The 16,966-nt window shown below is 38.3% G+C and overlaps 2 protein-coding genes across 4 annotated transcripts in view; one reads left to right on the plus strand and one right to left on the minus strand.

The window, feature by feature from the left end:
* Positions 1 to 16,966, minus strand: part of LOC110055031 (methionine aminopeptidase 1D, mitochondrial-like) — a 28,374-nt gene that overhangs the window by 861 nt on the left and 10,547 nt on the right. The window contains exons 1-9 of one of the 2 annotated variants that reach the window (XM_020761409.2): positions 7,583 to 7,889; positions 6,664 to 6,709; positions 6,033 to 6,261; positions 5,155 to 5,303; positions 3,617 to 3,659; positions 2,584 to 2,747; positions 2,046 to 2,143; positions 1,464 to 1,511; positions 771 to 849 (exon numbers count right to left, since the gene is read on the minus strand). In XM_020761409.2, the coding sequence (XP_020617068.2) occupies positions 771 to 849; positions 1,464 to 1,511; positions 2,046 to 2,143; positions 2,584 to 2,747; positions 3,617 to 3,659; positions 5,155 to 5,303; positions 6,033 to 6,261; positions 6,664 to 6,709; positions 7,583 to 7,616 (890 nt within the window). In that variant the 5' untranslated portion in view covers positions 7,617 to 7,889. Of the gene's footprint in view, positions 1 to 770; positions 850 to 1,463; positions 1,512 to 2,045; positions 2,144 to 2,583; positions 2,748 to 3,616; positions 3,660 to 5,154; positions 5,304 to 6,032; positions 6,262 to 6,663; positions 6,710 to 7,582; positions 7,890 to 16,966 lie in introns of those variants that run through there. The other variant, XM_089285356.1, reaches the window with a different exon arrangement.
* On the plus strand, positions 8,449 to 16,703 carry LOC110055030 (uncharacterized). 2 transcript variants are annotated; one of them, XM_020761408.2, is made up of 9 exons: positions 8,459 to 8,724; positions 10,618 to 10,775; positions 11,709 to 11,772; positions 11,857 to 11,948; positions 12,607 to 12,725; positions 12,947 to 13,039; positions 14,295 to 14,407; positions 14,723 to 14,800; positions 15,388 to 16,703. In XM_020761408.2, the coding sequence occupies exons 1-9, from the start codon at positions 8,581 to 8,583 to the stop codon at positions 15,520 to 15,522; spliced, it is 996 nt and encodes a 331-aa protein (XP_020617067.2). In that variant the 5' UTR covers positions 8,459 to 8,580; the 3' UTR covers positions 15,523 to 16,703. The 2 variants fall into 2 exon arrangements, with proteins under 2 accessions (XP_089141479.1, XP_020617067.2); XM_089285353.1 differs by lacking the exon at positions 15,388 to 16,703 and having other exon boundaries at positions 8,449 to 8,724; positions 14,723 to 15,378.

Genomic DNA, 16,966 nt, shown 5'->3' on the forward strand with positions numbered 1-16,966 from the left:
TGTTTTGTATTTTTAATAACTTTGGCAGAAAATGAACGATATTTATTCCATGTGATTAGTCATGTGACACAAAGAAAAGGATGAAAATTGATATCAAAATTTTAGCTTTTAATCTTTACTTGTAGTTTTATATTTTCAACCTTTTAAACCACTTTTTAATTTTTGTTTTGCTTATTTCTAGAAGGGCCTCTATTGACAGCAGTTTTATTTACCAAAAGTCTGTACTGACAGAGTTACCCTGAAAAAATAAAGGTTCTCTTACTTACTTATGAACTAGAACACAAGTCAAGGTCAAGAACATGATTGTAGTCAACAGAATTTGATCTTTTGTCAATAGTCTTTTGTCAGGAATGTTTCTCCCAGGAGGAGGGGGTGGACACCAATATGAAAAGGATGGGGGTACTCGTCGTGCCTTTTAGGGTTTAAAAAGCGGTTTTGGTACCTCATAGGGTGCTCAGCCTCAAAAACTCTACTTTTGCGGTTCATTTTAGGTTATTGAGTTGGAAAAAATATAAGAGGAGATGTGTTGTTTCAGAATTGGTACCTTTAAACTTAAACTTCAAACCACGCCCACAAAACAGGATCTTGGAGTCTCTAAGGGGTTGTTTTCAAAATTTCCAACAAGTACCCCTGTCCTTTCTACATGGGAGTATCCCACTCGGGGTTTCTTCAAACTAAGTTTAATCTCAAACGAAGACACCTATCAAAAACTTCATAAGAGGTCAAATCACCTCAGGTTTAGAAAAAAAGAATACTTAAACTCACTGTACCTTTTTCCATCTTTTGTAACGACAGTCCAGCCATCTTCAAGAATTGCTATTTCTGGAGATCCTTCACAGAGGACAGGTTCTGAACATATAAAATGAAATATTAAAATTGAAACACACCACAACAGGAAAGGCAATTAGGCAAGTCTCAATCTTTTTGGGTGAGCACAAATGGTACATCTTGGGCATTTTTTAGATAAAGGTAAAGCCTGCATATGAGCCAGGTGGTTGATGGCCCTAGGAATATTTCTACTCCCCCCCCCCCCCCCACCCCCCTAGTGGGATGCTGGTCCATCACAGGGTTACCCCCAGCATTAAAATTGCTTGTACCAATTTGTACACCTTGGTGGAGAGAGGCACTCTGAGAGTATAGTATTTCGCCCAAGAACGCAGTTCACAGTGTCCCTGGCCAGGGCTTGAACCCGGACCGCTCGACCTGAAGATGGGTGCACTCACCACGAGGCCACCGCACCTCCCTTAGAAAGTCACTTACTCAGATGGAGTCAAGTGTCAACTGATGTTTCCGTCGTTGACCAGAGAATACAACTTCACTTATAATAAGTTACATCTTTAGGTAAGCAATGTACCAGTAGGGGTTTCAAGATGTTGGAAAAATATCAGATAATAACTACAATTTAAACACCTGGACATTTAGTCAATCATGGAATTGTAGTGTAAAGTAAGCAAAATATTTACCTATGGTAAATGTCATCCCAGAAGCCATTTTTCCAGCCTTAGAGTTTGCTACACACAAATGAGAGAATAAGATGTCAAAATTGAGGTAACTGAGCACAAAAGAGTTGTACAACCTTTTATCTTTGTAATAATATTATTGTTGCATGGCTGACTAAGGGTATTGTTTGTGACACAGCAGCATTCCTCACAAAATAAAGAACATGTACTTCTACGAAAACATTAGTCATTTACTGATGAACACTTTGCAGTTGATACCCAGGTAAAAACCTGTGAAATACCTTACAGGTATTTGAATGTTACTTGTTTCGCTCCCAACCAAGTTCGCAACCCTGAACTCATTATAAACTTAAAGTAAACTAGTTTAAACTAGTTTAAACTATTTCGGGTTCACCTTCACCTTCAATGGATTAAAAGACAAGAAATAAACATGTTTTGTGTGATTTTGTTTCACATTATGCCCACAATGTTGTCTCTTTTGCTCAGTAAGAGAAAGAGAAATTTTAAACACTTGGTTGCTATTTAAATCGATATAGGTGTGCCAGGTAATCAGAGTCTGACTCAGATCTCAGATAAAGAATGCACCTGTATGTAAAATTTCTGGGGGGCCATGAAACATTGATCCAATGCCATGACCTGCTAAATTGGGGCATACTGTGAATCCATCCTTCCTGGCCATGAACCTACAAACAAACAAAGTACAAAAAACCAACCATGGGATTTTAATCTTGCATTATCACATGGCAAGGTAGCCTTGAGATAAATCCAAACATTCTAATTGGTTCTTTCTTGGTCAGGATTTTGGTATACCGTTGATTTCCATGGAAACAGTCATGAGGCATGTATTTTGGGGCCTAAGTGCCATATAATAAACTTCTTACAAACCTAGCTTGCTCTAGCCGTACTAGAGAATATTGGTCCTTGATCGTTTTTGTACGAACCTCGCTGCACTCGGTCCATAAGTTGCAACCACCTCAGGCCAATACTCTCAGCAGTACACCACTGACACTTGGTTAGTAAGAGGTTACTATCTGAAGACAGTGTGTTATTTCCTGTTGACTATGATAATATTTCATGGTTTAATTTACAAACTTACTCCAAATGCCAAAGATATATTACTCACTCAATTGTGTTACCAATCCAAGAAAATCGTACGCCAGGTTTACAGATATTAACAGCAGCATCAAGACAACGTTGACTGCTTTCTAGTAATCTTTGTCCCTGTTCATCAACAACACCCACCAAGAAGGTCTCGCACAAGTCTCCATGCATGCCTCCTATGTATACCTAAGAAATGTTCCACCATTCAGTTAAATATATTTAAATAAAGCCTTCTTGACTATAATCTAAAGCACAAAGAACATATGTCCAGCATCTGTAGCAGAAAATGACCTTGAGGAGAGTGGGACTCCCATTATAAAAAGGATGGGGGTGCTTGTTAGAAATTTCAGAAAGAATCCTTAAGAGGTACCAAGATCCTGTTTTGTGGGTGTGGCTCAATTTTCCCCCACTCCAATTCAAAAACAACATGTTAACTGAATACATGTACACACCGTTTTGTTGATGAATTGTCAATTCCCAGTGTAAATGAGGAAAAATTCTAAATCACTTGATCATGAAATATTTCTTGCCATATTTGTGTTTTGCTCACTACCCAAAGGCACCACAAAAGCTCCCCTGTGGACCTTTTGAGGCTGAACACCCTCAGAGGCACCAAAACCCCTAAAAGGTACAATGAGCACCCCCCTCCGACCCCCCCCCCCTGCCCACCTGGGAAAATGACCCGGACAATAAAAAAATGCTGCTCCTCCCAAATGAGTGGCTAGTTTAATGATGCATATTCCGGTCGTCATCATGATAAGAACAACAAATGTGTCATGACTGTCACTACAGGATCCCACTTAACACAACTCTTAATATTTTATCAAAATAAATAATCATGAGCCTGTACATACACAAACTAAGAAAGAGATAAATGCTACAAATCCCTACCTTAACTAACAAAAATAATGGTGGATCTCATCGAACAGGTAAAACATGAAGACAAAAAGACTACTTAGTGGGATTGAAATAAAAAAGGCACCCAATCTTTAATTATTGTGCTCTTTCTGCTAATTTCACAACCAACACTTGTTATTTACTTCATTTACACTTACTGAAACATCCACACTAATGATGTCACCATTCTTTAAAGACCTACTGCAATGGTAAAATACAAAGTACAGTCACATGACAACATTAAAATCATTCCCATAGGGGACATTTTTCTGTAGAATATTATATAGAATCAACATATTAACTGGTTAATATGAAGAAATGTAAAATATATCTCCTGGACATAGAGGCATCAATTTAATTACACTTTACCAGAAATATATATTTTTTCAATTGGTCTCTTTTTCTCACACACAGTTTTTCAACTTTGATGACTATATATGAATTAGGCTAAAACTTAGCAACAAATCTGTGAACAATCAAGGATCAGTTGACTGATGATGGATCCAGAAAATTCAGAAACAGGCATCTGGGGCAACTTTAAAAACAAAAGCTCCTCTGAGATTTGAAATGCCCCTTATGAAAGAGGGTGAAAGGCAGACTCCCCTCAGCCAGGGAAGAACAACTGATTTTCACAGGCAGGTAAAACTATTCGAAGTGAAATTCTAATAAAAAGGAAAACTTTCTGCAAGATATCCAAATCAGCCAGGCAAAATCGTCTTCACAGCCAGTCAGTTTGCCTGCTGGTGGGTCCTTAATGAAACCCCTGCCTCAGTCCTCCCCTTAAATCTGCTTAATATACAGTCAAACCTCCACTAACAGCCCCTCTGTACCGTGGTCACTTTCCACTCTCCTCAAGGTGGCCATAGTGGAGAGGTTCAACTGTATTAACCACCTTGATTGGCCACTGATCTGATTTACTGAGAGTTGAGGAGATTAAGAGGTATGGTCAGAGGCAATTCTTCCAAAGATGATAATGATATGATATGATGAACTCAACTCTATCAAAAACATGTTAACTATTAGGACTGGTTTTCACTTGAGTGTTGAAAGCTTCAAGCAATTAGCCTAAAAAGTTTACACGACTTTGTGCATCCAATCAGAAGTAAAACTACAACCAGTTATGACTAATTAACTAGCACACATTTTCCAATGTTTTGCACCTGCTACACATAATTGCTTTTTCTTTTGTGATTGGCCAAACCAATTATTTTGGTGTTGGTTTTACAACACACAATTGAAAACCGGTCAGTGTAAAATGCAGACTGCGGACTGCAGACTGAAGCTGTAAACTGCAGACCGGGGCTTAAATGTAGATTAAGGGTAAAATGCATACTGCAGATGTTTTAACTGAATCACGTTACCATTTCCCTCATTGAGAGCTAACTGTAAACAGGCCTACTGGAGCGTTATTCAGGCTAACCTGAGTGATATTTAGGCTAACCAGACCACAGTGACAGACTTTCACTCCAATTAGCCTGAATAACATTGTATACAGTTGGCACTAGATAATGGAAATAACATGATTTAAACTTAAAAGTCTGTAGTCTGCAGTCTACATTTTACCCCTAGTCTGCAGTCTGCATTTTACCCTCAGTCTGCATTTTACTCCCAGTCTATACTCTGCAGTCCGCTGTCTGTGTTTTACACTAACCAAATTGAAAAGCCTTCAATTTAAGAGCATCACTGTTAACACTACCTATCAGGTATTCCATGAACAGCCACATTATTAACAGATGTACAAACAGACTTAGGAAATTTTTTGTAGTTCAGTGGAGATGGATAAGCGCCAAGTGAAATGGCTGCCTGGTGCACAGCTTTGTCAATATCTTCTGTTGTCACTCCTTCCTTGATAGAAAAACAGAAATGGCTTAGAGGACTCAAATGAATATATTTGATTATTATTACTATTATTATTATTATTATTAATTAAAATTATAAATTAAAATTCGAAGACTTGGGTGAGTTAAAGGCACTCAAAAAACAGTTGTCATGACAGGTTTACTGGTCATCATCTTCCTTGGAATCTACTTAATGAACAACTACCGTTCACTTATCAATGGCCATAGTGATCTGGGCTTATTCTTTCATTGGTTCATAAACGACTAAATATGAGAGTCAGAACTTAGGGAAAAGTTCCACTGATTTCTCTCATGACTATAATATTTTCTTCAATCTTACATCTAAGTTTGCATGAGACTTAACCACATTGCTTGAACCATTCCCAGGTGGGGGAAAGACTTCCATATAAAAACAACACGGGTGCTCATCGCAAAATTTTGCAAGAGAGGTATCAAGATCCTGTTTTGTGGGCAAACCTGAAATTTTTTTTACCCCCAAGAGGTACCAATCCTAAAACACTACATTATGTCTTGTCATATATTTTTTTCAGCTCAATATTCTAAAAGACACCACAAAAGCTCCCACTATGGACCTTTTGCGGCTGAACACCCCTAGGAGGTACCAAAACCTTTTTTTTTTTCAATCCCCAAAAGGTACAATGAGCACCCCCATCCTTTTTATATCAAAGTTCTCCTCCTGGGGAACCATTTTGACTGTCGTAAACTCAAGTCTCACCTTGACATTATCTCTGGCAACATTGAGGACTTTTCTTGCTGTTCTACATGCTGTTCTCATTGCAGCAATTTGCTCCTCTGTTTTTATCTCTATGGATCTAGGTACAACTGGGGGTACACCACTTTTAGCATAAGGTGGCTGTTTGATGTGAGAAGGTACGTGACCCGGTGGAGAAACTTTGTAGCATAGTTCCATGATTACTTCAAATGGTGTGTTTGCTGAATAATTTCTGCAGGTAAAGTGGCATAAAATATCTACTGGTTATTAACATGCCTGCCTGGTATTTGTTTGTGAGATCACAGTGCTGAATAAGTCCCTTAAAATGATACACAAGTTTATCCACTGTACAAATGATAATTATGTTAATTATGCTAGAAAAAATCCTTGAGTCTATGCATTTGGCACATAATAATTAGCTTTGGTTTTCATGCATGCCAATTTAACTTTCAAATGATTTCTAGATAGAGGGCCCACTTATCATTAGAAAGTTGACACAGCCAGCATTTTTGTAATCTGCATCCAACGATTGTAAGAAATTGCTGGCATATAACATTAATTACCAAATAATAAAATAAATTTCTAATGCACTATTGTAAATATTTAAGTAGAATGTTCCTTGAGAAAATCATACCTGCATTTACAGTTGATGAGCCTTTTAAACAGCTGTACTTCTTTATCTGGAAGACAAATTAAAGATTTCCAAATCATCAGAGAGAGTTATTGGAATACATTCTTGTTTCAAGTATCAACTAGTTGTACAACACCCGTGTCTACAAGACTTGTGTCTTTAACCCAAAATGGTAGGCAGTAGAATGACATAAGCTTAATTATTATATGGCTAGCTCCATGAGTGAGCAAGATGAACCACATCCTGCACTGTGATTGGCTACCCGAGCGGGCAAGATGGCGCTATCTTGCCCGCTCAGGATTACCCGCTGTGTCCTGCTAGTTGTTCGGTCAAGATGGTGTTTGTGGACCTCAACTCTGTCCCAGTCTAAAAACATGCAAAAAATGAACTGTCTTGGCGAATAATCCAGCCATCTTGACCTCACACTTTGTCAATAACCCATATGTACAGTGCTTATTTCCTCATGTATTTTTTCCTGCTGTAGGTATGGTTTTTCATATAAATTATGTTTATTACCTTAAAGGTATTTGATGTAACCATCTTGGTATTACATTATCAAATAAATGAGTAAAATAAATCTGAATAAAATGTGACATTCGAAAACTGAACGTAGAGATAATTTAGAGTTGTACTTAGACAAATATTTAGGGGTGGGCGAGACCGGATAAGCAAGAAATCCTAAAAATAAAATACCAAGAAACAAGGATGTTGGCAAGTAATTAAGCTTAAGTCAATAATAGTATAACATTTCTCGTGAGACGGAAAAAAATCCTGGGTTTAATGCTGATCACATGGCGTTGGTGGGTTCGAGTTTTGTTTTGTCTTTTTTTTTTTTTTGGAGGGGGAGGGATTAAGTAAAAACTAAATGACATTGTTAGCAGCTAGATTTTTCAGCAATATGACCATAATCTTATTAACTTACACTTTATAAACTCAAACAGCCGTTGAACCCACATCACGGAGACATATCAATAAATATGGCGTCCAAATCCTTTTTGGATCCATGCCTCCGCAAATGACGGCATATTTACCGGAAGTAACGAAATCTCCTAGTGATTTCAACCAAAAGCCCGGGAAAAGTGCTTCAGACATCTGAAATTGCTCCGAATTATAGGCGTTAAAATTGAATTGTGTCGGTTTTGCTGAAGCGAAAGGGAAAAAAGTCATGGCTTTTTGTACAGAGGAGCTTTTTTTTTCCCTTTTATTTATGGAGTCAATATTCCGGTACCGCTGGAAAGGAAATGATGATCTTCGATGATCTGATGTTTACGTCAAAAATGCTAACTTCCTCGTTTTACAAGAAAAAACGAAGGAAATGTAGAAGAATCTACGAGCAAAATTTTGACTACATGCATATGAGTACGTGTATCGGCTTTTGTTTTACTTATAATTAGCGCTGTTCAGCTTGGCCGAACAATCGCCTAAAGGAAAGAATTTTAAACTCGCCAAATATCTGTAGGATAATGCTTTTAGGTCCTTTCAGCATCTTTCATCTTATGCTGCCCAAAAAGTTAGCACTTTCAATTTGCTAGCAATATCAGCATGATCAGTTTGGAACTGAAAAGATATGCTTTAGCGTGCAACTGAATTGCTTTATTTTTTGAATTGTATTTTGGCCTCCAATAGTTGTAGTCATGAGAATCAACATATCCAAAAGGCTAATTATAAGAAACAGTGAAATCTTGAAACTTTGATCCGAGCATGACTCAGCATATCAGACAAATAATTGTGATTAATTATTCAACAGAATTCTTGGAAGACAAAACCGGATGTTATTTGTCAGTTCTACGTCACTGAAGTGCTGCAATCGCGATTATAAATTGCGTTAGCCTCGAACAAAATATTATAACCTCGCAGCTTTTGAAGCAGTATTCGGTTTCTCGCGCTGAAAATTTTGAGCGTCGCAAGGTGAGAAAAGAAATGGCCACAATTGGACTTCGGAGAATATCTGTTTCAATAAGAGGGATTATAAATTGCTCTTCTTTTGTGAAACACATTAATGTTACGTTGGCTGAGAGCGATTCTTTCAAATTAAGGGGAATTCTTCTTCCGCAGCGGACAGCGGTGAGTAAAATATTATTTACCTCGAACATTATTATGCAAGATAATTTTAAAAACAAGGCGTGAATTAAATCCTACTGAAAACAGTAAGATGTCATAAAACGAAATGAAAATGCTTAAATTTCTTGAACTTTTTACTTCTTGATACAATGTCATATAAAACTACGGAATGGTGAATTAAATATATTCTTAGTGCCGGTGTTTCTAAACAAGTGGACCCTTGTACGTCTTTGGTGAGAATTTTCCACACGAACGTTTATAATAAATAATGTACTTTATGGTATTTCAGATGGCGTCCACAGTACGCCGGAGGAATTTGAAAACGAAGCTTTATTTTAGGCCTTCCGTCCACACAAAACCGTCACGAAAACGAGCTTTTTCAAAAGCGTTCTTCAAACCGGAGGAATTACAAAACGCCGGATTTCGTTTTCGTGTGGACGGAAAACATTTTGAAAACGGAGCTTTTCGAAACCGATGGCGCAATGATAATCATGTGATTCCCATGACTGAGTTTTCTTCAAAACACAAATTCAAAGTAACCGGTGATTGTTGCGTTGTAAAATTCTTCCGGCGTAGTGTGGACGGAAACATTTGAAGCGTTTTCAGATAGACTTGCCACAAGTCGACCTTTGCTTTTATAGAAAGTCTAGTTTTCTGAGTGAAACATCCGTTTTCAAATTCCTCCGGCGTAGTATGGGAGAGACCTTACATTTTACTCGTAATTTCGTCGCATTTGTAAACCTTGCTCGGTCTGTTGGGGAAAAAGGGGGCGCTTTCCATTCGACCAAAAATTCTGGTGTGAATTTTCGGAAATTTTCATGGGCGAATGGTGTAGAATTTTCCGGTTGACTGTACCAGAGTGGAAGGCGATAACTCACACTTTCGTTCGCTTAGAATTTTTCAATGACTTCGAGGGTTAAATCGCAAATATAGAATCATAAAGAGCACTGATATGTCGACATGGTGACTTTTTAAAGCCCATGACGGCAGGGACCTTATACAAACCACAACGGCAACGAAAACGTCGCAGAAGGGTTTAATGAGTGGCACAATGGCTCTGCACGCGTTATAAGTCTTTGTACATTTCTTTCCAACCTATGCAAAACAAACAAGTACACCACGGGGGCTTTATTGGTATTTAAAAACGCTTTTTTGACGAATTTCAGCTAGTATTTCTCGACAGATAAGTGGCAAGTAAAATATTAATCCATTTTTGAATACACGTCGCCGCCATCTTTGTCTGGGATGATCGTGGTGATCGCGGCCAAAAGATCTAGCACTGAATAGAAAGTTGCAAATTTACATACTTTCCGAAAAAAGAGGACAATCTCGCGAGGTATTCCCTAATTTTCGAAAATTTCGGAATTTTTGGTTGAATGGAAAGCGCCCAAGGACTTGTCGAGATTCACTTCCTTGAAGTGTCTAAAAATAACTGCGGCGGCGAAGAAAGGGAAACAAAAAATTTAAAACTGCTATTACCGACTATAAGATTGGAAGATAGCAAACCTAATGAAAGTATTGTTTTATCGTACGTGAGGCGAAACACGAGAAAAAAGTTGAACATATACAAAATGAAATGACAGCTACCACGGAAGTCGCGAGGGAGGGCGGCAAAGCTGAGCAGCTGTAGGTATCGAAAGGTAGGTGGTAACGAAAACACTTTATGAGTTACCAAGGACATTGCAATTAAGCAAATGATTTTCTAACCAAAGCACGCTAATGATGCTAAGACAATATTTTTTTTTTTCAAAAAGTCGTTCCTGTCCCACATAGTCCTAAGAAATAACTTTTTCATAGTAGATCATGCACTCATATCTTATCTCGAGCGCTCACATGGACAGCCAAAAAGCAGTTGAAATAGTTTCTGACCCAAATGATTACTGTCAACTCCGACAGGTTTCCCTGTTGTCAACGAACGCCATTAAAAGAGAACCAGGTGACGAGCAGTCAACGCCACAGGTTACCACTCAATTCAAGGAAATTGTCATCGATCATTTTGGAAAAGACGGAAATACAACAGGAAATGAAGAGTATAGAATGCCACACCCAGTCTGGTAGGTTTTAAAATAACCGATTGATATACACCACTTACAAGTATCTCCCTGTCTCTCCCCTTTAGTCCATCTCAGCTACTCAAGAAAGTCGAAAAAAGTATCACTCGGAAGCGCAATGCTGCTCACTTTTAACATAGTTTGGCCATGTATTTTCTGCGGGACAGTTTTTTGTCAATGGTTCCGGGTCACGCGTTTTGCATATGACAATTAGGGAGCTTAAGAAAACCACGACAGAAACAGCAACGGCAACGTCGCTAAACAAAAGGCTTAATGAGGAGAACAACGGCTGTGCACGTGCGTCATAATTCCTGGTACATTTCTTTGCCGTCCTCTACAAAACAACAACGTGAAATGACCAAATTCTGCGTTGTCTGGAGAACGTAAACCACGACGGCTAATTTTTTAAATTTTTATTTCGAATTAATCGATGAGTCCCAGATTCAGTTTCGAGATAGCTTTGACAGTGATAAACAAATTAAATGACTCTAGAGTACCACAAGGTTCGTAGATAAAATATTAACTCATTTTTTAGTCGACGTGGTTTCTTAAATCTCCTTGTTGACCAATCCGCAAACATTTGGTTTTGAGCCGGTTTCATCTGAAATCATTACCATGTGCATTTAGTGGACAATCGGCCACAAACCTGTTGTTTTGTTTTGTTCTGCTGCTACACGGTGCTGAAGAGACCAAACCAGGTCGAAACAGCTGTGCACGGTTGCCATTCCTGGCTTTCACTTTGCACTCTATCATGTCGTCGTCCCGTTAAACTTTCTACGTAGTAATCAGCCTTGTTTCATTGTTATGTTTCTATTCTTGGCTAATCAGATCTTTTAAAGATCCTTCCTATACTAGCAGCATTTTCGTGCGCGGTCCCTTGCATCATTGTATTTAATGTTTCAATGCTTTTCAAACTCTTTCCTTCCTTTGGTTTAGGTCAGAAGAGGATGTGCACAAAGTTGAGGTTACCCATGAAAAGCCAGAAAAATTTGTAGACAAGGTACATAGCAGTATAGTTTAACGCTGCTTTGAAGGGACCACACGTCCATATACATCACTGTTTGATGTCTATCTTTACTTGCAGCTGGCATACAAAAGTGTACAGGCCTTGCGAGCAACGTTTGACGTCATTTCACTGTACCGCTTCATGGAACTTGATGAAAACCGCTGGCTCAAGTAAGTCAGATAAAAGAGTTCATGTGTAGTCAGCTGTAACTCTGATCTAACTGACCTTAACTCCGCATTTGGCAAATGGCCTTGGGCAAGATTCTCTTGCCTATAGGGTAACTATAAAAGTCGGTCTTTCTCAGCTGCTTTCTTATTTCTCTGCTGCTCTTAATAACGCACTGATTCAAATTTCCGGCCTTCATTATTGCGGCTCCAAATCCACCCTCCTTTATCCGTGCTTAAAGGAGCTCAGTGGCAGTATTTTGGTTTATTTTGGCCAAGTACAAAATTAACTTTAAGTTGAGGGAACCTGAAAATAATAGTTTACTAAGATAGAAAAACACCAAAGAGATAATTTCAAACCTTAATAAGGGAACAAGGATAGTCGAGGATGGAGAAGATTGACACGGATTGCAAACGACGAACTTGAAAAATGAAGGCTAAACTTTTCAAGATGTGCAAACCGTGACGTATCTCCTTTAATACTTCGAATTCGTGCTATTCTTTGAAAAATTAACTCAGATTAGCCCAAATCACGCTATTAATCCGCGCGTGATTTTGGAGTCTACTTGAAGAAGGCATTTCGGAGGCTGTGTACAGTTTATATGATGGGCGATATCCTCACTGGTTCAGTTCTCACTTCATTTACTCTTGGATACATCTACAGTCGAATCATCATGTTGGAAACAATAGCCGGGGTCCCTGGAATGATCGGCGCCATGACAAGACACTTTCACGCATTGAGGAGGCTGACAAGAGACAATGGATGGATACATACACTGTTAGGTAAGCCACGAAACCACGTCAATCCATTATTTCTCTAAGACAGGTCTGCGATCAGCCTATGAACTCGTTGTTGTTGACAAAGAACGTCTCTCTTGACCATGGACGCTGGCGCTGTGTGGTTGGTGCACCTCTAGCAGACGCTTTCAAGTGTCCCTATTTCCAACTTTCCATTCAAAGTTGGGTTTTATCACATCAAAATAAAGGTCTCTTTGTTCTTTTAGAGGAAGCTGAAAACGAGAGAATGCACTTGATGACTGCTTTGGAAATGAAGCAACCTGGAGTTATTTTCCGCGGCACTATCCTTCTCGCCCAAGGTATTAAAGATGATGTCATGTATTCACTCACACGTAACGTTGTGACTCAATTTCTTCGCAAGCTACTCAGTACCACTCATTGTGCCGGGTTTTTTTTTTATTCTGTAAGAGTATAGCTTCTATTCAAGGTATTACAACGGTTATCATCATTGAGTGAGCATTTGTGTTTTATGTTTTCGCTCAAAACTGAAAACAGAAATGCCCCACTGTTACAAAGCGATTTTCGTAATTTTAAAAGCTAAGCCCCTCATTGTATTTCATGATACATTTTCGTCTTCGTCAACGCCATTTGTTTTACTTCCTAATGGGTCCCGGATGGTTTGCCTTCCAAGTAATCAGTGCTCAAACCATTATCATCGGGTTTACTAGATACAATGAGGAGAAAATCATATTTCTCTTGATACAGTATATGATCATACGTACATACGTGTGTTTATACCAAGCCATAGAAAATACAGCCAATCAGAATACAGGAAAGCCATTGTATATTAGGCGGTATTACGTCCAACCTTCCCATCATGCGCCGCCCGTGTGTCCTATTCATTGTGTTGGCCATTGTATTTTTTACAACAACTGTCTAATTTCTCGCCCTCTGATTGGCTCATTTTTATCATCAATGAGAGTACAGATGGATAAAATTTTAATTTATGCAAGTTTTCAAGTTCAACTTTAAGCTGTCAAACTGTCAACTTTTTAACCAATGAGATTTTTTGGACTTTTTTAAGTAGCCAATGAAAAGCGAGAAAAGCTATTGACAATGCTCGTGTCATTTTGAATAAAATTCACTTATATTTGTTTACGGCAAGTTTACGGCGTCTTTTCCCCTCATTTATTCCCGGCATTTGACCATTTTGGGGTCTTGTTATTGTAAAGAACAAATTGACGTCAGTTTTTTATGCGTATGTCCTCTTATTGATGATAAATTGCGTCATAACATTGTCAAAGTTTACTGCGGAACCAGTCGCCTGCGGCTCGTGGTTCCACAGCCATGCACTTTGACAATGATGACGCAATTTATCATCAATAAGAAGACAGACGCATAACAACTGACATCAATTTGTTTATTCTATAGCATGGTATAAAATCGTTGCATACACTAGAATGTATTTTACGCTTGAACAACCGCCTGACAACATCACTCTACAGCGCCAAATTCAGATCCTACTTGAAGATAGGATAAATGTGCTACACGAAATGCACTTCTTATTGAGGAAAGACCTTCTGACCTGTTTTTCTTGCCTTTTATACATCTTAGGTGTGTTTGTGAACCTGTTTTTCCTGGCATACTTGATAAGCCCCAAATTCTGTCACAGATTTGTTGGATATTTGGAGGAAGAGGCGGTAAAAACTTACACCCACTGTCTGGAGGTATGTGCTGATGTAAACGCTATGTTCAGCTTGTAAAACCAAGGTTAAAAGACATTAACGTACAGAAGATCATTGCGTGAATAAAAGCAAGTGCAAACACGCAGGATTACCATCCATAGCATTGAATCATGTCTCCTTGCTTCTGAAAGTTCATTTTATTATTTAAGGTGTAGTGCGTTAGCGATTCAGGTCTATTTAAACAAAATCGGTTTATTTTTTATTCATTTATTTTTATTATGTATTATTATCGTTATTATTATTATTATTCATTTATTTTTTTTTATTTTATTTTTTATTATTTTTGTTTTTTTGCAGTGTATTGACAGTGGAAAGTTACCTCTGTGGAAAAATCAGCTGGCTCCCAAGATCGCCGTCAACTACTGGAAACTGCCGGTAAGCGTTTGGCTGAATGATAGGAGAATTTTTGTTTACAATATGCGCCTCAGTAGCATAAGCGATACGATTTTTGATGGAACTTCAAGCATGTTAGTCCTGAATATGAAATGGCACAGCACGATTAACTGTCCCAAGGAATTTGAGCCCGATGTACTGAATACTTTTTGTGCGACACGGGCTTAAAAACTCAAAATTTTACAAAGAATGTGTGAGCTCTTGCCATCCAGAAATTTTGCAGTTTTTGAAAGCCAATTTCTCCTCGAATATTACACCCAAAGAGCCAAACATTTTACCACTTACTAAATTTAACAAGCTCTTTAAATGTTTGAAGTCAATTTGAATCTAGCCTGATGACTTCTATGCGGAAAGTCGTAAAAATAAAACAATGACGTCAGCAAAGATTCGCCTATAGAGGATATTACACGGCAGTGTAAAGATACGAATTTTATTTTCGAGCTATTAAGGCACCATTTTACTAACGAGCGTAGAGAGTGAGTAAAACATTGATTTTTGCACAATATCTTACTTTTCGTCTCGTTTTTTTCGTTTTTTCTTTTTCTTTGTTTTTTTTTTTTTTTTCATAGGAGGGTTCAACAATGCGTGACGTCATTTTAGCCATCCGAGCTGACGAGGCGCATCACCGAGTTGTCAATCATACCCTCAGTTCCCTGCCATTGTGTGCTCCGAACCCATTCCTTCCCGGCGAAAAAAAGCTGTGAAAGACTAAGGATAGTAAATGAAGCGGTAAAAAGTACCGATGTTCAACCCGGAGAAAATGCAAAAATCCGGCCTAGAACGCGTGCCAGAGGTTTTTGCCGGTCTTAATGATGTATATGATCAATAGTGACAATATCGAATTCTGGTTAATTTATAGGATATCAAGTCGGATCAGTTCTATTCTATAGACCATTTTTGAAGTTCTGATGACAGAACTCTGAGAACTAAAACTATGGCTAAAAAAATAAATACCATCTCCTGGCAATTGAAAAACCTCTCTTGTAGGAAGTAAATCAGTAAATGTTTGAAATACATTCATTTATAGAAGAATCACTCAGATACAGGGAACATTTCTCTAAAGCTAAGGAATTTCGTTATGAGTTGCATAATTGTAACGAGACATGAACATTTTTTGTAAATTTGATGTGATTTGGTATGCATCTTTTAAACTCATAATGATGGGTTGGTAATCACTCATGAACATTAGATTTGTTTGCCGATGGCCGGGATCTTGGCTTTACTGATGTTGGGCACGCTAAAGAGAATTAGCTTCACAACACAGATGCGCCACCAAGAGATTTGTTAAAAAAACTCTATTCTTTTTGTATTTGAATAAGCATATAAATTTGGATGATAAAGAAACAATAGCCTCCATTTGGCGCGAAAATATGCACGGATGTTTGTCCTAGGACATTATCTGTTCCTCAAAGTTCACAGTTTTCCTCCAGCTACGCTCTCGGAAAACTGTTTGCCTCTCGGAACAGATAATGTCCGCGGACAAATATCCGTGCATATCTTCGCGTCAACTCGGGAAGCTATTGGTTATATATTTCTGTTCTGAGTGAACCCTTTTTTGTGAGCACAAAGCCCTGGCAGTTGTAACAAAGAAAAGTTAATCATCGTTGAACTTTAAGAAATGTTGGTTTTTACGTTAGGAAAAAACTAAATAACCAGCCCGAGAAAGCTCACCAAAGCATGAGGAGTCGGTATCAAAAATATGTGTAAAGAAAATAAACTATCTTTGGATCAAGTTATTTAACAGAATGTTGTGTTAATCTATAGTAATTTATTTAAAAAAGGAAAATTGTACTTTTTATGCAAGACAGCGCTTTGGTTGGCTCTTGTTTCAGCACCATTGTCGTGTGACTTGTCAAGTAATAGTAATAAAAAACTGTAACCTTGACTGTTGTGGTGCAATTTCCATTATAAGCCCCACCCCCTGGGTTATAGAGCTCTTCGTAGGTCTACTACAATATTTTTGCTACCTGCCACCATACATGTGTAAAGCACGAATACCCATGAGTTATGTTACACTTAAAGAAAAATTAATATGATGACCAACAAAACAAATTATGAAGTGCTACATCTGGTTGTGCCCCTCCATCCTTCCCAAATACAAGCTGCCACCATACCCTCACCCCCACCCCCCAACCCCCGTTCCCCCAA

Source organism: Orbicella faveolata, unplaced genomic scaffold (assembly GCF_042242905.1).
Source record: "Orbicella faveolata isolate gen_17 unplaced genomic scaffold, um_ofav_v1 contig_13, whole genome shotgun sequence".
Taxonomy (NCBI): Eukaryota; Metazoa; Cnidaria; class Anthozoa; order Scleractinia; family Merulinidae; genus Orbicella; species Orbicella faveolata.